The 25,609-nt window shown below is 34.9% G+C and overlaps 1 protein-coding gene across 5 annotated transcripts in view; it reads left to right on the forward strand.

Moving 5' to 3' along the window:
* dpyda (dihydropyrimidine dehydrogenase a) overlaps positions 1 to 25,609 on the forward strand; it is a 384,430-nt gene that overhangs the window by 158,144 nt on the left and 200,677 nt on the right. For all 5 annotated transcript variants that reach the window (XR_012399471.1, XR_012399472.1, XM_073940926.1 and 2 more), the window contains 2 exons: positions 7,191 to 7,375; positions 21,437 to 21,652. Coding sequence is in view for 3 of the 5 variants with exons in the window: in XM_073940926.1 (XP_073797027.1) it covers positions 7,191 to 7,375; positions 21,437 to 21,652 (401 nt within the window). In the remaining 2 variants the exon portion in view is untranslated. The remainder of the gene's footprint in view (positions 1 to 7,190; positions 7,376 to 21,436; positions 21,653 to 25,609) is intronic.

Here is a 25,609-nt window from a genome sequence, read left to right on the forward strand (position 1 = left end):
TAGACAATAGAAGATTGGAAAATGTTGCCTGGTCTGGTGTGTCTCTATTTTCTTTTGTGGCATTCGGATGGTAGGGTCAGAATTTGGCATCAACAACATGAAAGCATGGATCCATCCTACCTTGTATTAACTGTTCATGCTGGTGGTGGTGGTGTAATGATGTGGGGGATATTTTCTATACATACTTTGGGCCCATTAGTACCAATTGAGCATCATGTCAAAGCCACAGCCTGCCTGAGTATTTTCTGAACAGTGAAAGTGTATCTTCTGAACACCCATCTTCTGAATCTTTCTTGAACTTGACAATCAGTTCACTGTACTCAAATGGCCTCCACAGTCACCAAAACTCAATCCAATAGAGCACCTTTGGGATGTGGTGGAACGGGAGATTCGCATCATGGATGTGCAGCCGACAAATCTGCAGCAACTGCATGATGCTGTCATGTCAATATGGACCAAAATCTCTGAGGAATATTTCCAGTACCTTGTTGAATATATGCCATGAAGGATTAAGGTAGTTCTGAAGGAATAAGGGGGTCCAACCCGGTACTAGTAAGGTGTACCTAATAAAGTGGCCGGTGAGTGTATTTACAGTATATAAATAAACTGTTAAGGTCAATATTTTTAGCCCTTTAAGAATTCAAGCCCTTAAAGAAATTTAAGACAGAATTTCTTGCTAAATAAATCATTATATATTGGAATCTGAGTTTTTGGCTTGAAATATAAAAGATTATACTGTCGTCATATTAAGGACGATTTTCTTTATTAGAAATTTGTTAAAACTATTGTGTTAAACAACTGTTAAAATCTGCTCTCTGTTAACAGCACTTGGAAAATATTTGAGAAAGAATAAAAATATGGTAATTTTGTCTTCAACTGTTTATTTTATTTATCTGTTCTAGAGTTTTTTGAATATTACCTTTACTAGATAATGCTCACGGTGACTATTTACACAGTCGACCAAAATCTTTTATTTCCTGTTTTCATGCTCTGTCATCTTTAATAAAATACAGCAGCCAAAACATCAGCAATCTGATCTTCCAAGCATGCACACACACACACACACACACACACACACACACACACACACACACACACACACACACACACACACACACACACACACACACAAACATTTCAAACTCTGAACACCAGAGCCCACCCAGTACAGCATTAAGTAACATTAAACTGCATTTCCCTTCTTCCTCCTCCTCATAACAAAGCTTTCGATTTTCTTGTGTTGGATTAAAGAGGGCTGCTGAAGAGATGCGTTGTTAAGAAGAAAGTTGTAATATCCTCTGGTGGGCTTGCAGGTCAGTTCAAAGACAGAGAGGAAGAGAGAGATTGGCTCCTGCACTTGACACTGCGCCTGTAATCCTGATCGTCAACACTTTCTCCTGCTCTTCCTCTCTATTATTTTTTCCCCTTTATCTCTCTCTAATGTCTAGGGTTCTCTACAATTGTCTAGACCTCTTCAACAGCCTCACTTATCCTATTTCAACACTGACACACACACACACACACACACACACACCTAGAAAGAGAGAGAGAGAGAGAAAGAGAGAGAGAGATTAACAGAGAGCTGTTTTATCACTGTGGAGAGCTGTTGGAGTGTATCAGTCCTTTTTGAGCCCTTAGAGATCAGTCGTAGGCAAAACACACACATACTCTACCCATGGGCTTTCTTCTCACTGACAGATGCAAATTGCGAGGGTCTATTAAGCAGCGGAATCCACACTGGATAAAGGATAAAGTGTTTTGAGGACAGAATGCTGCATTAGTCGTTCAGTCCATCAAAATAACTTCCTATTGGTCCCGGTTTCTACAGAGTGGCTTGTTATTGGTTTCTGCTGCATCAGAGTTGCTTTTTATTTGGTCCCTGTAGCTGCAGAGTGGCTTCCTGTTGGTCACTACTGCAGCAGAGTGGCTTTCCATTGGTCCCTGCTACATCAGAGCGACTTCCTATTGGTTCTACTGCATTAGAGTGGCTTCGTCTTGGCCTCTTTTTGTCCCTGCAGTAGCAAAGTGGCTTCCTATTGACCCCTACTGTATTAAAGTGGCTTCCTATTGGCCCATGCTACATCAGACTGACTTCCTATTGGTCCCTACTGCAGCAAAGTGGCTCCCCATTGGCCCCTATTGTTCCATGCTACAACAGAGTGACTTCCTATTGGTCTCTACTGCATGAGTGGCTTCTTCTTGGCCTCTGTTGGTCCCCTGAAGCATCAAAGTGGCTTCCTGTTGACCCCTACTGCATTAGAGTGGCTTCCTACTGGCCCCTGCTACATCAGAGCGACTTTTTATTGGTCCCTACTGCAGCAAAGTGTCTTCCATTGGCCCTTATTGGTCTGCTACATCAGAGCCACTTCCTATTGGTCCCTACTGCAGCAAAGTGGCTTCTCATTGGCTCCTATTGTTCCCTGCTACATCAGAGTGACTTCCTATTGGTCTCTACTGCATTAGAGTGGCTTCTTCTTGGCCCCTATTGGTCCTTGCTACACCGGACCAACTTCCTATTGGTCCCTACTGCATCAAAGTGGCTTCTCATTGGCCCCTATTGGTCCTTGCTACATCAAAGCAACTTCCTTTTAGTCCCTACTACATCAGAGCCACTTCCTATTGGTCCCTGCTGCATCAGAGTGGCTTCCTATTTGCCCCTATTGGTCCCTGCTACATAAGAGCGGCTTCTTCTTAGCCCCCATTGGTCCCTGCTATATCAGAGTGGCTCTCTATTTTCCCTTGCTGCATTAGAGTTGCTTCTTATTGGTCCCTGCTGCATCAGAGTTGTATTTTATTAGTCCCTTCCACATCAGAGTGGCTTTGTATTGGCTCTTGCTGCAATAAAGTTGTTGCTTTATTCTTATTGGTTCCCGCAGCTGCATAGTGACTACCTATTGGTCCCTGCCACATCAGAGTGGTTTCATATTGGCCCCTGCTGCAACAAAGTGGCTTTTTATTGGTCTCTGCTGCATCAGAGTTGCTTCTTACTGGTCGCTTCTGCATTAGAGTTGCTTCCTATTGGTCTCTTCAACATTAGAGTGGCTTCCTATTGGCTCATGCTGCAATGAAGTTGCTTCTTTTTGGTCCCCGCAGCAGCAGAGTGGCTTCTTTTTGGCCCTTACTGCACCAAAGTGGCTTGCTATTGGCCCCTATTGGTCCCTGCTACGTCCAAGTGGCTTCCTAATGGTCCCAATTGGTCCCTATATAATAACTCAATGCCAAACCTTCAAATGGAATTGAAGAAATGATGCCAACCCTGTGAGGATTTAAGAACAGCTCAATTTTGCAATAAACAAACTGTTCTCAATTATTCTAATAATCAGATCGCTTTATTGAAAATGTATTACTCACACATACCAACTTTTTTTGGAAAAGTACACAATATATTGTATAACAGCATGTTGACTACAGACTGTTTCCCATATACTCAACATTTGAACTCTTTCTGATTTTGATTGTAGTGCAATAACGTGCAAAACACTTTATATATAAGTTTTGATTGGATTGAATATGGCATATGCTTCATTCCAAATGTGAATTTAATCATTTGTGTGTAGATTCCAAATAAAGTCAAATTCAAACTAGGTGGTATGGATGACACGGAATGCACAATGTATTTTACACAAACGTGCAGAGTTCATGTCAGTTGCATCTTTCACTCAAGTCCTAGATATTTAACTTGAGCCAAAAATGTACGTTTCTTCAGGTTTCTTAACCTGATAAAAGGAATAATGTTAAAATGACCCATATTAGTAACTACTGTATCTATTTTAAATCTATTTAAATAAATATATTTTATTGTTGCTTTAATGCGTTAAATGAAAAAGAGATAATTATTTAAAGAAATCAACCCTGCTATCATAGCCAAATGTGCTTTTTTTACTGTCTCTCCACTCCACCAATAGCTGGTGTGTGGTGAGCGCACTGGCGCCGTTGTCCTGTGGCAGCCGTCGCATCATCCAAGTGGATGCTGCACTCTGGTGGTGGTGTGGAGAGACCCCCCTCATCATTGTGAAGCGCTTTGGGTGTATGGTCATACACAATAAATGCGCTATATAAATAAAAATACACATTACACATTTAGCTTAATGACTCTGATTGCTAGAGCTTGTGATATAAACAAAACATTATTACATATTTTTATAAAGTGGGAGGGGCTGATTTATGCCCCGCCCTTTCTTCATGTTTCAATTGAAATTATGTGAACAAGGCTGTGTATTTCAAAGCACTTAAAGGAATAGTTCACTTAAAAATTAAAATTACCTCTTAATTTTTTTTCTCCCTTATGTGGTAAACTTTGAGTTTCTTTCTTCTGTTGAACGCAAAATATATATTTATTTTTAAATGTTGAACATAATAAAGTATCTCAAATAGGTTTTGATTAATGTTTTAGTGAAATGTCCCTTTAAGGATGTTTTGTTTTGTTTTTTGTTTAGTTTTGTTTTGTGTTGTGTTGTGTTGTGTTGTGTTGTGTTGTGTTGTTTTTTTGTTTGTTTGTTTTGTTGTATCTTGTTTTGTTCAAATTTGTTTATTTAGTTTATTTCTATTTTTTTATTTAATTTAATTTAATTTAATTTTATTTTATTTTATTTAATTTTATTTTATTTTATTTTATTTTATTTTATTTTATTTTATTTTATTTTATTTTATTTTATTTTATTTTATTTTATTTTATTTTATTTTATTTTATTTTTCAATTAAATTCATATTTATTTCTATAGCGGTTTTAAATTGTAGATTGTGTCAAAGCACCTTAACATGGAAATTCTAGTAAATTGAAACTGTCAGTCCAGTTTTCAGAGTTTAACTTCAGTTTATTATTATATTATATTATATTATATTATATTATATTATATTATATTATATTATATTATATTATATTATATTATATTATATTATATTATATTATATTATATTATAAAAATAATAAACATTTTTACAATTTCAGCTTAAATATCCATATTAACTAATGCACATGTATAATATTTTTCTGTCATCTGTGATTTTTATAAAAAAATTTTTATCCAACATTGTCCAAAATAAAGCTGACTTTTATTTTTACTGCATAAGCAGAGAGAGCAGTTCCATTTCCCCTTAGTAATCCCCATAATGTGCAATAAATCTTGGGCCTCCTGTCCTTAGATCTGTATTTGTATTTTTTCCACCTCATTGATAAATGCAGGCCGCGGTCCGTGCCTTCAGAAGATGGATGATGTGTGTTCAAAAGAGAAGAGGGCTGGTCATTTCTGAATGTAGATCAGTTTGACAGAGTATCTTCCTGCTGACGCTACTAACAGTGAATGAAATGCACCAGGAGATGTTACATTAACCTCTCCAAAAGAAAAAGAAACGCCGGTGGGGGGAAAAAAAGATCGTCGTCATTTGTCTTGTCAGTGACTTCATATTATTTCCTTGCCATTTCCAGTCTATCAGCTTTTATCCGTTTGTTTTTCCGCAGGTCTTTTTCCACATTTTTTACTTTGTTTCACACAGTTTGTGTTTGAATTACCATTTATTGTATTATTATTATATTATGCTGCATTTAGACTCCATATTCTCAATATTCTGTCTAAAATTGAGAAATAAGCTTGTGTAATTGCATGAGCTATGATCCGAATCACTTGCAGTTTAGGCAAATTTATCAGCCCTCTGTGAAATTATTATTATTTTATTCATTCATTCATTTCCTTTCAGCTTCAGCCACAGATGAATGAACCGCCAACTTATCCAGCATATGTTTTACACAGTGGAGGCCCTTCAAGCCTCTTCCCATCACTAGGAAACACCCATACACTCTAATTCACACTCATACACTAAAGACAATACTCATTTATTCATTTTCTTTTCGGCTTAGTCCTTTTATTAATCCGGGGTCGCCGCAGCGGAATAAACCGTCCAGACAGTTTAGCTTACCCAATTCACCTATAGCCAAGTTATGACCGGAGGTTGATAGCAACTAAAGAAATCAATATATGCAAAAAACAAAAAAACAAAACAAATCTAATTTGTTTACAAATGAAGTTATGTGTAATAAAATAAAATGACACAGGGAAAAAGTATTAAACACATGAAGAAAGGGAGGTGTGAAAGGCAGTGAAAGCCCAGACAGCAGCTGAAATCTCTCACCAGTTCTTCAGCAACCCTCTGCCCTTTGTCATTGTAAATTAATATTAACTGCTTCAGTCCAACATCTACATTAGCAGGATGATGAAAATGAAGCCAGTGTGGACATTTCAGCAAGACAATAATCCAAAACACAGCCAAGGAAACTCTAATGCTTTCAGAGAAAGAAAATCAAGCGGTGGATTGGCCCAGCAAATCTCCTGACCTGAATGCTATAGAATTACTAAATTAAGATCAGATTTGATAGACGAGACCCTCTGAACCATTAAGACTTTTACACTCTGTTGAAGTCTGTGAAAAACTCTTACCTGGGCAATTCATGTGACTTCATTCTCCATATGAGAGGCATCTTTAAGCTGCCATCACCAAAAAGCATTTTATATAAAGTATTAAATATATTCCAGTAGTTCAGCACTTTCTTCTTGTGTCATTCCATTGTTATTACAAATACCTTTTTTTTAAAGATTTGTTTTGTTTTATTTTATTTTATGTTTGTATTGTTTAAAATTTAACCAAAATCTGATTTAATTCAATGTTGACAGCTTCCTTAAAAAAATATTATTTCCAGGAATAAACATGACATGTTCAGTAATTCTTTTTCCAGCTGTACTGTACATCTGCATGAAAAATATTGTTTTGTGCTTTGTTTTGTTCGATTCTCTTGGATTACACTTAGACATTTGGTCAAATGGATTGTAATTTGTTAATGTGTTTAAATCAGATGTTAAATATTCATAAAAAAATAAGAGTGTTGTCAAATAACGATTTGTTATGTCTGCTTTTTTATTTGATTTATTTTTTTTCAGTGAACATAAAACTAATTGTATGGATCTATTGTAATCTAATGGCTTCACATTTCCCTTTTTTATTTTGTTTTGAAGTCAAATTATTCATAAATACCATAAGAAACAGCAGCACATCCATAATTGTATTACTCTATAAACCCAGCCTACAGAAATCAGTATGTTTTTGTGTGATGGAAATATCTTCCTGTACTCTGGAGCTCTTGAGTCTTGTGTTCAAATGTTGTAGTTTTCCTCTGCTTCACTGCATCTTTCTGTGTGCAGTGATGGAGGCCATGGCTCCCGTCAGGTTAAACAGATGGGGTCTTCCAGATCTGGACCTAGAGAGCATGCAGACCAGTGAGCCATGGGTGTTCGCTGGGGGCGATGTGGCCGGTCTGGCTAATACCACCGTGGAGGCAGTCAATGATGGAAAACAGGCCTCCTGGCACATGCACAAATACTTGCAGGTACTTTTTCTCTCATGCTATGAATAGTGAAAACCCTATATACTTTTCTGGAGTTTCTGAATTTTGTAGCCAGAGGTACAGATGGCTGCATTTTATCTTTAAAATGACTGCTACGGGGCGGTATGGCGCCGTTTTTATTTATTTTTTTTTGTGCCAACCCGCTGACCGCTTACCTCCGTATGGACAGCTTTTCTGCAGTTACCAGTTTGCCCAGTAGCTCACCCCATACATCAGCAGACTTGAGATGCAGAGAGGAGTTGACTACGATAACAGGGTTCCAGTAGGGCGAAGAACGGTTCCAGAAAGCGGGTATGACAAAAACAAAATGCAAAAAATAAAATAAACAAGTAAATAACAGGGTGAGATCATAGTAAAAATCTGATGGCCACGAGGGCTTTTCTTTTTCTAGATTGCTTTTGAAAACACTATCGGTTGGGTTTATATAAATGGGTAATTGGTTCAATCGGTGCTTTCAAAAAACACTATTGGTTGGGTTTAGGGAAGGAGGAGGATGGGTCAGTTGATCAGTCAGTCAGTCGACAGCGGTCTCTGGTGTATTTGTGAAAACAAAAACTGCTGAAAAACATAGCTCCTGGGATGTATTTGGTGCTCTCCAGAAATATATAAAGCAATACATTTTTAGAATGAGCCTGGGTTGGATAATAGCAGAGGTTAAACGTCATGGAATTAACTGAGAAATCAAAATTGTTACTCAATAGGATTTCGCATCTGTTTCATAGAGAGAAAATATACAAACCTGCCAACATATGTCTCTGATAATCCGGAGACCGGGGGGGTTTGGGGTAATTGTACTATGCACCGGATTTCGAGCGGACGCAGCGATAGGATACCATACCAAAGTTGGTGACCTGGAGGTGGTTAAGACTGTACCAAAAAGCTGAGTACCGGGGGAAGGGTGGGGACGGGGGAATGGGAAGGTGGCGGGAGATGGGTCAGAAATACTGGTGACTCCCAGGAAAAACAGTAGTGTTTACAGGTTTGTAAACAAGGAGTTCAGCTCTGGCCTAACTGGTGTTGAGAATGCTCATATTACTATTACACTAGAACTCAAGTCTTGAGTAGTTTCAAGTATTAAAAAGAGACCCAAAATAATACATAAATTGCAAAAATATAAGTAAAATGTCTCTGTCTTAGATTTTTTTGCCTCACTTTTAGTCCAAATACCTACAAAGTAAAAGTAAATTTAAGTTACATTGCATCTACATGCCAACTAATTCTCATTAGATAAGTAGATTGTTAGGTTGGGGTTAGGGCTAGTGTAGGTTGACATGTACTTGCAAAGTTTCTTATAGTCAGTTAAATGCCTGTTGAAGCACATTGTCAACAGATGTTAAGGAGGCAGTCTACTTATACTCAAATGGACAATAAAAATAAAGTGTTACCGTATTTTTAGCTGTTATCACTTAATTAGACTTGTAGACAAGGCATATAACACTCATTTATTATGGGTTTTGAAGGCTAAAAGCATTTATATTTCAGATAATAAAGCAAACCAACCATTTTGAAACAACATGAGTAAAATGTAATAGAATATTATCTTTTCTAACAAAAAATAATAGGTTGAGCTGGATTTATACAAGCTTTACTCATACTAATTATGTAACAATGATCAAAAAATATATTGTATCGCTTTTCCGCTCCTGCTTTGAGACGTTCGCTGCCCAAAATGACAATATTGGCATGATAAATACACACCAAAGATAATTTTGTTGATGTTTTGCACATTATGTGAGCTGTTGTTTTCTGTATAGTAAAACACAGTGTTCAGACCATCCAAAAATGACCAAAACATCATTAAGGCAGTATACTATCCATGTGACTATTGCACTGTAATCTGAATGTCTTCAGAAGCCATCTGCATTTGTATTGAAATTAAATTAAATAAAGGCTTTCTTCATGATGTCACTTTTGAATCTCATTCACACTTGTGCTGTTTTTGGTCTTAAGATGTATATAAGCAGACATTACATTACTGATGTATAGTGTGTGATGAAGCATCTTCTCAGGTGCAAATGAGATTTAAAAAGTTTTTATAGAGGATGAGTGAAACATTATGCAATGTATGTATTGTTCAAAGTAACCACTTAAAATGATAATATACATTCATTCATTCATTCTTTCATTTATTCATTCATTCATTCATTTTCCTCCGGCTTAATCTCTATTCCAGAGGTTGCAGTAGCGGAATAAACTGCCAACTATTCCGGCACATGTTTTATGCATGCAGCGTATACCCTTCCAGCTGCAACCCAGTACTGGGAAACACCCATACACACTTTTTACATTCACACTCATACATTATGGCAAATTCAGTTTGTTAAGTTCACCTATACCGCATGTCTTTGAACTGTAGGGGAAACCGGAGCACCCGGAGGAAACCCACTCCGTGCAACATGCAAACTCCACACAGAAATGCCAACTGTCGTGACTCAAACTAGCGACCTTCTTGCTGTGAAGAGCTGGCGGGGGAGATGCTGTCGCAGGCAAAAGTGAAGAGCGAGGAGGTGGTGGGGAAGGCTAGGTAGCGGGCGATCTTTAAGAGTGGGTGTGCGGGGTCACAGATGAAATTGAAGAGTGGAGAGGGTGTCATGGACGAAAGTGAAGAGCAGGAGCAGGGGAGATGTTGTTGCAGACAAAAGTGAATTTGGGGGTTCACAGATGCAATTGAATAGTGGAGGGGATGTCGCAGATGAAAGTGAGGAGTGAAGTGGTGAAAACTGTGTCCGTGGTGTAGTGAAGAGTTGGGGGGGGGGTGTAACAGACAAAAGGGAGGTGTTATGGACGAAAGTGAAAAAGGTTGGGGAGAGTTAAGAAAGTAAAGAGCAGGGGGGTCGGTAAAATGACGTGCTGGATCAGATTTCAAAGGTGCCGGATCCGTATCCAGCTTGTTCCGGCACAAATTAAGCCTTGGTTATAATTATGATTATGACATGCCTTAATCAGGCTATTTGCATGAAATTAGATGGATTAAACATTTTAAGCTTACTCACTTCATCGAATTTACTTCACAACAGACAAAATGTCTCCAATTTTGTTGCAAAATGGCTGACATGGATTTTTTTGAGAGGGTACAGTAGCTGTGCTTTATGTGCTATCAAAGGCTAAATAATGGTGTGGACACATGGATGATGATCACTACTAAAAGCAACCCTGTCTTATAGGTTATAATAGGTTATAGAGGTGCAATTTTTTCAGATTTTTAAACTTGAGCAATTTGTGAGAAACGTGTTACATACGTTATAATTTGTGTTGTGTCATTTGCGTTAACCTCGCTTCAGGATGTCTCTCATGTCATATCTTAGACTATTTGTGTGTTTCCACTACAGTGTGAAATCTATGATCAGTGCTGCTAGTGCTGTTACTGCACCACTGCTACATGTTAGAAATAGTTGTTTAGAAGAATTGATCAACGGAAAAAATAAACAGGAAAAAATGGTTCAAGATGGTTGTGTAAACTGAAAATGTGAGCGAATACATACTGTATATGATTTCAGCTTAGCAATCTAGAAAAATATTGCTAAACATGTCAACATCTTGCCTTTCCTATTTATCACAGCGATTCATGACATTTTTCGGTTGACTTTTGCAAAAGGTTGAGGAATGCCCTACTTTTCTGATGCTCTCCGCTGCTTTCAACCATTCTTCATGCATTTTCAATCCCATAATGCACTGCATGAAAGTTAACTTGAATAAGAATCACCTGAAATCGCTCACTAAGACAGAATATAAGCAACCCAGACTCTTTATAGATATGTAACCCTGTCTACATTTCTGAAGAGCATAAAATATGTCCCAGAAGGCTATTTTTTGCATTTTTTTTTCACGAATCCACCAGAGGCTGCTGTTTTCGCTTTTTCAGTTCTCACATTTCTCTCGCGAGTGCCATTTGAGCCTGCTGTTCTCGTGTAAATTCACCAGAGGCCGCTGTTGACTGAGTGACCGACCAATATGGTCAAACCCAATTGACACTGTTTTTAAAAGCACTGATTAACCAGCCCCCACCACCTTTCCTTAACCCAACCGATAGTGTTTTCAAAAGCAACCCAGAAAAAGAAAAGCCCTCTTGACCACCTGATTTTTTTACTATGTTTTCATACCTTACCACATTCTCACAATGTTATTTACTTTTTATTTTATTTATTTGCCTTTTGTTTTACTTGCTTTTATGAACCGTATATTACTAGACTCGAACCATGTCATCAACTCCTCTCTGTGTCTCAAGTCCACTGACGTACGCGATAAGCCAATGGGCAAACTGGTAACAGCGGAAAAGCTGTCCACATGGAGGTAAGCGGTCAGCTGGTAGCGTAAAAAAAACAGAAGCCATCTGTGTTGTCACATTCATTTTAAAGATGAAAAGCAGCCAGGTCTGTCATGGTGTACAACTTAAGTACTTAGAAATTATTTGACAACGTCGTCACTGTCAACGCAAACAAACTTGAAACTACTTTTGGTTTATTTGTGTTGATTTCAAGTGACGTGACAGGTGTTGATTGTAAATGACGTCACTTGCATAGGAAGTGTGGGTGCCTGAGCGTGCAAGTCTGAAGATGCAAGTGCAACTCTGCAGCCAGACCCTTCTCGAATGTTATCACTCAATTGAATGGGCGTTATAAGTGGTTATCACTTCATAGATATGGGCCAGTAGCGGCCTTCTGCACCTACTGGTTGTCTCACAAGGGTGTTATCATCCATTCACATGATTAATATGCTATACTAATAGAGAAGACTCCAGATCCAGATCTGTATTTACATTACTGTGATGGTTGGGTTTAGGGTTGGGGTAGAAGTTAACAAAATACAATTAATAGGAAATTTAATAAATCATATATTAACTTTAATTAAGCAACTCCCGGCAGCAACCATATGGGATCTATAACTGAATAATCATGTGGATGGATGATAAGAGCCTTCTGAGCCTATCTTAAGCACAGAAGGCCCCTACTGGCCCATATCTATCAGCTGATAACCACTTACAATGGTCATTCAATCAAGTGATAACATAAAAAGGGTACTCATAAAAGGGATTTTGTTGCCTAAATATTATAATTTTGGTGGTACGGTGCTTTTAAATTAACCTTTTTTTGTTTAAAAAAAGAGGAATTCTTTTGTTTTACATGTACAAAAAAATCTATCAACATAAATCCTAAGCTTGTATGTTATATAAATAAAATTCAAACAGTTTCGAAAACAAACGAGAGCGAAAGAAAGCATCTTACGTATTAATTAAGACAAAACATCCTTATGAAATGACATTAAGCAAACTACACACACAATAACTCAGAAATAATTATGTAAAATGCCATCCGTCTAAGATCTAGCGTATGGTGTGGCTCTGCAGGAACTGTGCGGCTCCTGCTGCGAGATGTCACGTCAGCTGCCCGACTGACAATATTGCCAGCGTAAACACACACCCAAGTTCATTTTCCACATACGAAAACACTCGCTTTTGTTGCTGATGAGACCCAAACAGATGTTGCCCTGATTACGTCCCGTGTTAAGATCACAAAACCCAATGGAAAAGGAGGATTTGGAGTGCTGATTAATTATGTAGATGAGAGCTTTACACGAGTGAGCCGTGACACCGCTGGATACAAAAGCCTCTCCATATGAGTATGTTTATGAGTAATCAGAGCACAATAAGGAATAAATTAGCATTATAGCGGGCGGCGGGACAATGGTCTTCCTGTGGCTCCACCACCAACAGGATTATTCGCTAAATCTCACCTCTGAGGCTCCGGCGATGTGAGCTTGTTCGGCTTAATTAGTTTGCTAGCAGCGGAGGAACTGAGAAAGAGCACTTGGGACGGTCCTGTTGGCTGAAGCAGATCAGCCTGGGCTTCTGAGAGGGGCTTATGGAGACCTCCTGCCTGTCAAAACACACACACATGCAGACTGAGACCCTGCAGAGAAGGAAGTGGTTGAGTGTAATGGCTAATAGTATTAGAAATGAAGGACATATGACGTATTATGTAATTATGAAGATGTATGTGACAAAATGTTGACTTCTTGCATGACAGTATGTCAGTTTGCTCATTTAGGAAGATAGTAAGAGGAGCCTGTGTTTTACGAGTGTTTCATGCTTTAACAAAAGTGATTTTAAAGTTATGTTTTTGTTTTTTTGCTAGCGCACATTGTTTATCTAAAAAACAATTTTTTTCCTGAGACTAATTTGTATTTTTGAAAGCAGTGCTCTTATTTCATAATAATAATAATTCATAATATTTAAACAAAATATAAATGTATTGTTTGTATTAATTACATTATTATTAGTAGTAGTGTTATTAGTATAATTCATTCATTTATTTGCTTATTTGTTTGCTTATTTATTTTTATGTATTGTTATTATTTTTATTTATTTTTAATATTATTGTCAGTATTATTATTATTATCATTATTATTAATTGAAATTTTATTTATTGTTATGGGTGACACGGTGCCGCGGTTGGTAGAAGATCGCTGGTTCGAGCCTTGGCTGGGTCTGTTGGCATTTCTGTGTGGAGTTTGCATGTTCTCCCCAGGTTGTGTGGGTTTCCTCCAGGTTCTCTAGTTTCCCCCACAAATCCAAAGACGTGATATAGGTGAATTGGGTAAGCTAAAATTGTCCGTAGTGTATGTGTGTGAATAAGTGTGTATGGTTGTTTCCCATGGTTGTTTGTTATTATTATTATTATTATTATTATTATTATTATTATTATTATTATTATTATTATTAATAATAATAATAATAATAATAATGATAATTCTTTTTTTTCTTGTTTGTTTTTATAAACAATACCCATATTTTAAATTGATTGAAAAATTAAATTGATTAAATTGAATTGAAAAAATAATAATATTTGCAATAATATTAGGATATTTTATTTCAAAATATGTATTTATTTATTTTCAAACTAATTTTCTTGGTATTTTCTTTTTTGTTTTTATAAACAATACTCGTATTTTAAATTAATAATGAAAAAATATATAATAATTACAACCATTTAGATATTTGTTGTTTTTGCTTTATTTAAATAAAATGTTTATGTATTTATTTAAAATAATCAAAAAAATTCAACAAAAATAACAATTCTTAATCTTCTATTTCTCCTTTTTAAATATTAAGTGCATTGTGTAATATAAATACACAAGAAATGTCTGTTTTAATTGCATAATAATAATAATAATAATTATTATTATTATTATTATTATTATTATTATTACTACTACTATTAATATGATTATTTTTTTACACATTTTAGCTTGTTTGTTTTTATAAAGAGTTATATTTGTGTCCTATAATAACATTTCTTTTTTTACACAATGCTCTTAGTATTTAAAAATAGTAACTTATAATCTTTTAATTTAAATCTAAATTAATTTTTTTTTGTTTCTAATGTTTTACCATTTTATAGATTTTTTTATTTTACATTATCATTTATTTGAAAAATTTGGGCAAAATTTTGATAAAACATACCAAGAAAATCAATAAAATATGCCAAGATTAATATACACTATACGAATAATCACTTGACATCTTATGTAAAACATGCTTTACATCACTAGATTCGTGCTTTTCTGACCTCTCTCTTAATAGCAATAAACTTGGAGTAAACATCCAGTCTAATGTCCCGTTGAGTGCTGTAAGACAGGACGGGTGAAGCTCCTGAAGGTGTTTGACCTCCAGATGGTGAATCTAATGGTTAAGTGCAGCGGGTCAGCGAGGGGTTAATAGTCTGTCCATGTCCGTGGCCACAGCCAAGCACAGATAACTGTTTATTTGCTGATCAAATTACCATGTGTAGTGTTCAAGGGTAGGCAACAGATTGTGCTGTTGTTGTTGTTTTTACGGTAATGGAGCGCAGCTGAGGGAACCAATGGAGATATTTGCAGAAAGGTTGCCGGACTAATGTAAGAACAGCCTTCAGATCAGCTCAACAACAAGTCCTCAAAGGAGAGTTCATGTACTGTACGTGTCCCTGGGCATTTAATATTGCTCTATACTGTATGTTCCATATGTTTCTCAATAAAGAAAACCAGATTTGAGCTTCCTGTAGGAAATAAAAGTGCTTGCAAAGGGAGAAAAGTGTAGTGTGGCCAAATTTGAGCCTGTGTTATTCTGCTATGCTGTTGTTTTTATGACATAAGGATTGACCTATCACAGTGTAGTATGCAAATGAGATTTTAGAAAGAACCAATTATGTCAGAAGATTTTTCTTTATCATTTTTAATCACAGGGTTTCATGAATAGTGTTTTAGATTAGGATTAGGACTCCACACAATCTGTTTAATAGTGAAAAAATGTATATTACACTAAAAACAGCAGTTTTTCATATTTTGTGATTCATGTTTTAATTTTTTAATCTTTCTCCTGCTTATTAATGCTTTTGATTTGCTTTATCGGACCTTGATGTTTCTTCCAACATCTTTTAAGCTTGAAAAGTTCAAAAAAGTGACATTCATAACATTTTCACTAATGGACTTCTCTTGAACATTTCTTATAAGACAAAACAATAATAATCTATGACGTCATGTTCAACACAAAAGGCAATGTTTGTTAGAGAAAAAATAATCTGTCCTTTCTTAATGCTTGAAAAAGGGTGTTGTATTTTGCATATTTGTTTATAGATGTTTTTCTTTATATATAATCTGTCCTAAAATGGTATAATTTAATGCATTTGTTCAAATAAAACCCATATAACTATACTGCTGTGCAACTTTTCTGGGCTAAAAATAAGTAATTAATATTTTTGAGATATTCAGAACCTCTTTTAGCCTGAACATGTATCATCATTCTTCAAACATTCACTCAGGTAAACATATTCTGAACAGAGACTGGCATATTATATGGCATTTTAATAGATGTTGGCTGCGTTGACGTATCAAAGCAACAGGCCGAATGCGGACCATGCTTTCTATTATAATGTCTGTGAGCAGTACACCAAATGTATGGAGAGACAACACAATCTCACGGCAATTTGTAACTTTTTCATTTAGTGGCTAATTCGTACAAATTCGCACGATCTAATTCCTACATTTTAGTACGATTTGCTTATCCCCCAATGACGGTTGGGTTTAGGGGTGGGGTTAGGTCCTTTTTCTTACGACTGAACTCAAAATACTCACAAGAAAATACTTACGTTTTTTCGTGAGATCGCACACATCAAGCAGCAGCAGGGCAGAGATATTCAAGATTTGTAAAGACATACAGCTCTGGATAGCTTAAAACAGCGGCCACTAGTTTCTCCTTCATCTTTAAAAGTCTCCATAGTCATCTTGACAACACAAACACTGCTGCCACCTCAATGTAAACCCCACCTCTACTTTCATTAAAATGGAGGATGAAAATAACATGACTGACGTAACACTCTTTTCCGCTCAGAGTTGACTTCTTTTCAACTGCGAACACTCGCAGCCATTAGTAAACCATTCAGAAGATGTGCCTCTTAATGCAAAAAGCGTGTTCGGTGTGATCGGCCTTTAAGTGTGGTCAGAATGTCCACTGTGGATATTCTAGTCATTATAGAATTCCGGTTGTTCCAGTGTTACAGTATCGTGTGTTTTTGGCTGATTTCCAGAGATAATTCTGGACATATGGTTTGACTGTAATAAGAGTCAAGAAGGACAGTGACTGTGAAACTTAAAAAAAATGACAAAACTGACTATAAAAGTTTGAGAAAAGTGATTCACATGACTGAAACATTCTATTCTGAAGTCAATTCGATAGCTTTGTGTGACAGACAGACCCAATTACATTTTGTTATTCACTCACACACACACACGCACACACACACACACACACGCACACACACACACGCACACACACACACACACACACACACAAAATTTATTAAATGTGTTATTTAACAAAATTCCTGACATTGGCTGTTGGCCTTCAGTATGTGACTGGGTTCACTGTAGTTTACAGCGTCTCAACCTGAATTAAAAGCACGAAGCAAGTGATAAATCGAGATTAATAAAACATGAAACACTGCTGAGAAATCTCTGTGGACTAGATCTGGGGTTTGCAGATAACAGTCAGAATGACAGTTGGCAGATGACTGTGATAACTTGATGTTACGACAAACACAACAGGTGTATTTGCATTAGAAGTACATGGTTTGCATTTTAAGTTGCAAATTTGCACATATTTTCATTTAATTTCTCACAACTTATCTGTGCTATGTTATGTGGATTGGGGAAAATATTGATACACCATAGTATTTTGATATTTTCTAATACAATATTACAGTTGAAGTCGAAATTATTAGCCCCCCTGAATTATTTTAGCCCCCCAGTTAATTTTTCCCCCAATTTCTGTTCAATATTAAAATGTTCATCTGATTTATGTACAATGCAGTTTGTACAGTATTTTTTTCTGTCTTTTAGTAGATATATTATAAACTTGCTTTGTTTACCAAATAATGTGTATCTAATTGTATGTGACTTTTAAACATTAAATAAAGTTAAAAAGGTATTTTTTTTATTTCACATATTAAGGTTTTAGTTATGATACTCCCAAAATAATTTTGCAGAAATCCACAAATTTTTACCAAAATTCTCTGCAGAAATAGCAAAAAATGTCTGCAGATTCCGTCTGGCCCTAGCTACGAGTAATAATTTACTGTAGTTGTGCCTGTAAATCTTTTTAAACTCTTAAAAGGCCAATAGCCTTTGACTTGCTTTGTATGAATCGCTAAGAACCACATTTTCATCTAAAAAATCATCTTCTTAAACAGTTAATTAAGTTGTCTTAGACTGTAAAAGACTGTTAAAGTGTTGAAATAAAGTAATAGTTTACCAAAATGTAAAAAAAAAAAAAGAAGTGATGATAACAGCTTCCACAGCCACAGTCACCAGAGCTCAATCTAATAGAGCACCTTTGGGATGTGGTGGAACGGGATTTTCGCATCATAGACATGCAGCCGATAAATTTGTAGAAACTGTGTGATGCTATCATGTCAATATGGACCAAAATCTCTAAACAATATTTACATAACCTTGTTGAATCTATGCCACGAAGGATTAAGGTAGTTCTGAAGAAAAAAGGGGCTGCAGCCCCGTACTAGTAGGGTGTACCTAATAAAGTGGCCGGTAAATGTATCATGTGCATGATACATCAAATTTAAGGCACTTCAAGAACTGAAGAAAAACGTTCACCTACATATTCAAAGAATGAGCAGGAAAAAAAAAACACATTTATTTTTAATGGAACTATCCCTTTAACTCCTTGTTCCTAATTACCTCCAGTGCTTCTGTATAAAAATAAATAAAGAAAGAATCAATAGTGTATCATCTGCCAAAGATCTATCCTGCTTTACAAAGTGTCTGACAACTCCAGCACATCCGTCAGGGCCCGAGTGGCTCCGGCAACATCCCTCGGCGTCAGTTTGTTTGTCTCGGGGTGTTTCTCTTCTTCTCCTCTTCTCTCTTCTCTCTGTGGAGGATGTGGGCTGTCATGTTCCCGCTCTGGTTCTCTCTTCACTTGACACCCCCCTTGTTCATTATGAGTCGGTGACATCACCACAAGGGCAATCAAAAGTGTTTGAAAAACGTGAGGCTCATTAGAGAGAGAGCTGATGTATGACTGCTATTTGTGCCGCCATGTGAAGAGATAAACAATGGTGCACACAAACACGCTCAGCTATCTTGTGCTCATCTGCTATGCCAGCGTAGCTTTGAATTCACATGGGCTGTGGAGTGTAAAAGCTAAGTAACTTTCTAATGGAGAGCATGAGAGATTCAGAGCATTGACTGGGTAAATATGGTCAATCTTGCGTATTATGCTGGGTTCACGCCAAGGTTATTTTGATAAATGAAAACTAAAATGAAGACTAAAAAACTATTTACATTCATTCATTTATTTTCTTATTGGCTTAGTCCCTTTATTAATCGGAGGTAGCCACAGCGGAATGAACCGCAAAATACAGCATATGTTTTACGCAGCATATGCCCTTCCAGCTGCAACCCATCTCTAGGAAACATCCATACACACTCATTTACATTCATACACTACAGACAATTTGCAATTCACCTGTACCGCTTGTCTTTAGACTGTGGGGGAAACCGAAGCAACCTAGAGGAAAAACACGTAAAACCGTGGAGAACATGCAAACTCTACACAGAAATGCCTACTGAAATGCTCGAACCAGCGACCTTCTTGCTGCGAGGGGACAGCACTACCTAATGTGCCAACGCTTCCCCCCGAAAAACTATTTTGTTTGCTGAAATAAAAACACAAATCACAATAAATGAAACGTAAAAAAAAACTGAGATTAACAACAGCCACTGAAAAATTTACTGAAAAAGAATAATAATTAGCTAAAATACGTATAATTAAATAGAAAATCTGAGCTGTGGCAGTTTAGAGAAACACCTGTAGATGGCATTTCACTGACAAACACATTGTCTTTGGCCCCTAAAAAAAGGAAAAAACTAAACCAGGTATGTTAAACTACATACTTTATCTTTAATTAAAATTAATATTTAATTAAGTTTGTCATAATTAATCATATATATATATATATATATATATATATATATATATATATATATATATATATATATATATATATATATATATATATATATATACATACATATATATATATATATATATATATATATATATATATATATATATATATATATACATATATATATATATATATATATATATATATATATATACATATATATATATATATATATATATATATATATATATATATATATATATATATATATATACATATATATATATATATATAAATATATATATATATATATATATATATATATATATATATATATATATATATATACATATATATATATATATATATATATATATATATATATATATATATATATATATTTTTTTTTTTTTTTTTTGGTTTTGTTTCACTGTGCTGTATTTTATTTTTATTAATAAGAGGTTTGTTGCTGGCTGCACGGTGACGTAGTGGGTAGCACGTTAGCTTCACAACACGAAGGTCGCTGGTTCGAGCCTCGGCTGGGTCTGTTACCATTTCTCTGTGGAGTTTGCATGTTCTCCCTGTGTTTGCATGTTTTGTCCCTTCGGGTGCTCTGGTTTTCCCCAACAGTCCAAGACACGCAGTACAGGTGAATTGGGTAGGCTAAATTGTCTGTAGTGTATGAGTGTGAATGGATGTTTCCCAGTGATGGGTTGCAGCCGGAAGGGCATCCACTGCGTAAATAACATGCTAAATAAATTGGCGTTTCATTCTGCTGTGGCAACCACAGATTAATAAAGGGAATAAGCCAAAAGGAAAATGAATGAATGAATGAATGAATAAATAAATGAGGTTTGTTTCACAAGACTTAATGTTAGCTCTTTTGAAACACTAAACTTTGCTTTGGAACACTGTATGTGTTCTATTTTACTTTTTTATACTAGAAATACTAAAACTATACGTGCAGTTGAAGTCAGAATTATTAGCTCAAGCTATTATAATTCCAGCTGCTTCTGTGTTCTACTTTGCGGGTATTTAACCAACAAAGTGATGTCCTGCTGGACACGTTGCTGTTTCTATGTGAAGTCATGAAAGAGGTCTTGCTCTGTGCCACCTCATGACTATAGATGTGTCACAAATAATGAGAATATATATATATATATAAGTCCTGATTGGGATGTAACATCTGATTCCAATTAAGTCTGAAAACGCGTAAACGGACCCGATTTCCAATTACGTGATCGGATCTGGACATCCCTAGTTAGCTAATGTTGCTTAATTTGGGTTTATATAACCCAGCATTTCTTAGAGTGTACAAAGTAGAAAAAGTAAACTGTAAAAACACCGTATTTTATTTGTGAGCACTGTATGGGTGTAAGGACAGTAGCCCTAATTTAGTTCAGCTGGTGATAAAATAAAACAAAAGAAAAATGTTTTATGTAAAAAGGAAATATGCTTATAATAATTTACCAGTCAGAATTGAACAAATAAACAAACAAACAAAAAAGATATTGGCATCCTTCCTTCTCATGAAGTAGAAATCCCTTTTGTTGAGGTCTAATGCTGTGATTGTTTGTTGTTACAGTCTAACTTCGGGCTGATGGTCAGTGGTCCGCCTCGGCTGCCACTCTTCTACTCCCCCATAGACACTGTGGATATCAGTGTGGAGATGTGTGGCATCACATTCCCCAATCCATTCGGTCTGGCCAGCGCTCCACCAACCACCAGTGCCGCCATGATCCGCAGGGCCTTCGAGCAGGGTTGGGGATTCGCCCTAACTAAAACCTTCTCATTGAACAAGGTATTTACAAAGAGAATGCACACATAATGCAAAAGCAAACAGCAGAGTTTTTTTATGTATTATAATTTTATGGTTCAGTTTTATTATTCAGATTATATATATATATATATATATATATATATATATATATATATATATATATATATATATATATATATATATTAAACTATATTAAGAAATAGTTTTTTGTTGGTCATTTTAGCATTAATTAGTACTTTGATTTAGTGTTCATTTAAATAAATAAATAAATAAATAAATAAATAAATAAATAAATATATATATATATATATATATATATATATATATATATATATATATATATATATATATATATTATAATTGTTTAAAATAGTTTTAGTATTTATTCATTTATTTTTTGTATTCATTTCAGTGTTTTTTTCCTATATAATAAATGTAAAAATAATTATTCAAAGTAGTGTTAGAATTTATTTGGGTGTTTATTTATGCATCGTTAATTAATGTATAAATATTTAAAAAAATTATTTATAATAATTTTATTTATTATTAATTAAAATAATTTAAATAATTATAATAATAATATACAATTATTTATCATTATTGTAATAGTTTAATAATTTTAAAATATTAATTTATAATAATTATAATAATTTACATATTTTTAGTTTTTATTATATAAATAAATATAAAAATATTAAAATATTAAATATATAAATATAATTGATAGGTATATAAATATTGAAAATATTTCTCTGTTTATTTATATATAATACACTTATTTATAATTATTTAAAATATTTTTGTATTGATTTAGGTGTTTATTTGTGTATAATTAATTTGTTTATTATTATTATTATTATTATTATTATTATTATTATTATTATTATTATTGTTATTTTATATTTATTTTAGTTGGTTATATTATTATATACATTTTTTTTTTTTTTTTTTTTACATTTTGGAAACAAATTATTTTCATCAGGTTTTGTTCCGAGTACCAACACTAATCTGAAATGCTTGGGTTTTTTTTTGTCTTTTCAAATTCCTTTATATATTTAAGGATCATCTGTAGCAATAAAATGATCACAAAACATCAGTCTCTATTTTCATCCCTCCTCTTTTAGATGTGTTATAATATTTCCAATTAAACCAGGATATTAAATGAGAAATTCTACGAATGTTTATTCAATTTTCAATCCACATGTTTTGATTTCATATGATGATATCTCAACAAATCTGACATCTCTTTTAAAACTTTAGAGGACATGAAACAGCAGGGGAAAAATGGTTCATAAAAGTGTTTGCTCTCAAGAAACAGCTGAGATGTCATGACAGTTCTCAGTTTTCCTCCAATCTCTCAGGTAAAAAAGTATATTTTTATGAGGCTCCTGTTCAATTTAATTAAAGAACAGTTAACAGACGAACCCGTTGGGGGGGAAATGTGATATGACACCACGACAGATGTTCTTCTCACCTCGTCTTTATTCTGCTCTTATAGCTATTTAAATGTGATTATGAATTGTTGTAAATTGTGAATCTTCGAAATGAACATGCACTCTTGCACTTTTAATTATCCGTACTTTCCTAAACTTTGCATTGAAAAAAATGTAGTTACAATTTGTTTTATTAACAGTTAACTATAGATGCTTTTAGCACTGTCAGTATTAATCAGCAAACATATGTTTGTTCAGTGTTGTCTGCGTTTCACTCATTAGAAGAATAAGAAAATAAATACTAAATGCGATAACACACACGCATCAAAGATTAAAAAAGTCAAAGACGAGCTCTCAAATTCATGATAGACACAGCTATAGTAGCACATCCAGTCCCATATGCTGCTGACAAGAGGCAGAAACGGCGAAGATTGAGTCAAATTGTTTATTTCGACCCCATGAACTTGGGCGCTCGTCTGATTTCAGACATTGAGGGACAGCATGTGAAGTGTGTAAATGATGTTTTCTCCTGCTCTGATGTGTGTGTGAGTGATGTAGCTGTTCCTGGTTTATAGACGCCTGTCACCTGCCTCCATTTCTGCGTTTATAAACTGCGCGCCGGCCCTTCGGAAAAGGTCAGCTTTTTTATTTTCCAGAGACGAACGCTGGTGGGAGGGAAGAGAAGCGTTTACAATTGAAGTCGGACGTCTGTTTATTTTTTTCACCATCTGGATACTTTGCTTTTAAAAAAAGAGACAATTCAACCAAAATGAAAGAAAGATTATTTGTTATTTACTCAACCTGTGTGTGTCTTTTTAAGCTTCATTAGTTTCCTTTTTTGGTTGAACACAAATTAAGATATTTTAAAACATGCTGGGTGGCACGGTGGCTCAGTGGTTACCGCCTCAGAGCAAGGAGTTCACTGGTTCGAGTGCCGGCTGTGCCAGTTGGCATTTCTGTGTGTAGTTTGCATGTTCTTCCCGTGTTGGTGTGGATTTCCTCTGGGTTCTTTGGTTTCCCTCACAGTCCAAACACAAGCGCTATTGACAATTTTGAGCTTCTGAAAATCCCAAAAGAGCCACATATTGATAAATGAATTTATGATAGTTGTTTTAACATTAAGTTACGATTGAATTGCCTCTTGTTACAGTAATGAAATAGTTCAATAACAAGCAGGAAATGTTCATGGGCCAATGGCATGACCACTTTGAAATGGTCTATAGGTGAACTGAATAAACTAAATTGTCCGTAGTGTTTGAGTTTGTGTGTGAATAAGTGTGTATGGATTTTTCCCCGTATTTAATTGCGGCTTGAAGGGCAATTAAATACGCTGGTTCATAGTTGGTGGTTCCTTCCGCTGTGGTGACTTGTGAAATAGAGACTTAATGAATGAATGAAAGATGTTGGAAACTGGCAGCCATTGAGTGTTAAACATCAAAACATCACCTTTTTGTGTTAAACAGAGGAAACAGGTTTGAAAAAAGGGAGTAAAATAGTGAACTATCTCTATACACCATCTGGATGCTTTGCTTGAATTTTAATATTATTGTTTAGCATATTTACTTGTTATTTTCTCATCTCATCTTATGTTATTTTCTTTTTATTAATTTTATGAGTTTCTTTTCATTGGACATTTTAATGAGTGATGAAGATGGTAAATTAGGTTATCTTCCATCCATTCCATATCCGTTTTCAAACAAAAGAAAAGGAAAACTATGAAACCGGCTGCTTTTTGGTTTGTCTTTTGTTCACCAAAAAAAAAAAAAAAAAAGATTTTTACTCTATTTTTGTGTTTTTGGTTGAGGGTAGGAGAATAAATAAACAACTTTAATATTCATTATTCACAAGTAGGCTGTGCTGAAACACACTTTTTCTTCTGATTGGCCAACCAAATCTGAGCTTGTGACACCACCCTTAAAAAAAAAATAGTCCTATACATGTTTATAGTTAAAAGAGGAGAAGAAATAAATGAAAAACAAATGGTACCCTTTGTTTTAACCCCAGAGCCCAATGTGTTCTTATTCTGGTCCTCCAAACAACCATTAAAGCAAAAACTGAACAATAAAAAACACAAAGTAAACATTATTATTATTATTATTATTATTATTATTATTATTATTATTATTATTATAAAGATCTGCTTGGAAACAATCATGCAAACCAGCTGTCTTTGCTCAGAAAGACATTTAGCAGCAAACTATGACCTTATTTTAATGACAAATGTATAGTAATACTGCTAATTTACATGCTATCAGCCAATCAGATTCGAGAACCAGACAGAACTGTTGTGTGTGTATATATATATATATATATATATATATATATATATATATATATATATATATATATATATATATAAATGGAAATCTAAAATGGAAATCTAGTTTATTTGTGTGTGTGTGAGCAAAATGAAAAACGACCATTTTCTTAGTTTTCCTTTTTTGTTTGAACATTTCAATTCAAATATTGTCAATTAATCAGGTTTAGTTTGAAATGTAGATACCATCAATTAAGTGCTAAGACTGACAGAAAATTAAATGTTGCT

Source organism: Danio rerio, chromosome 24 (genome assembly GCF_049306965.1).
Source record: "Danio rerio strain Tuebingen ecotype United States chromosome 24, GRCz12tu, whole genome shotgun sequence".
Classification (NCBI taxonomy): Eukaryota; Metazoa; Chordata; class Actinopteri; order Cypriniformes; family Danionidae; genus Danio; species Danio rerio.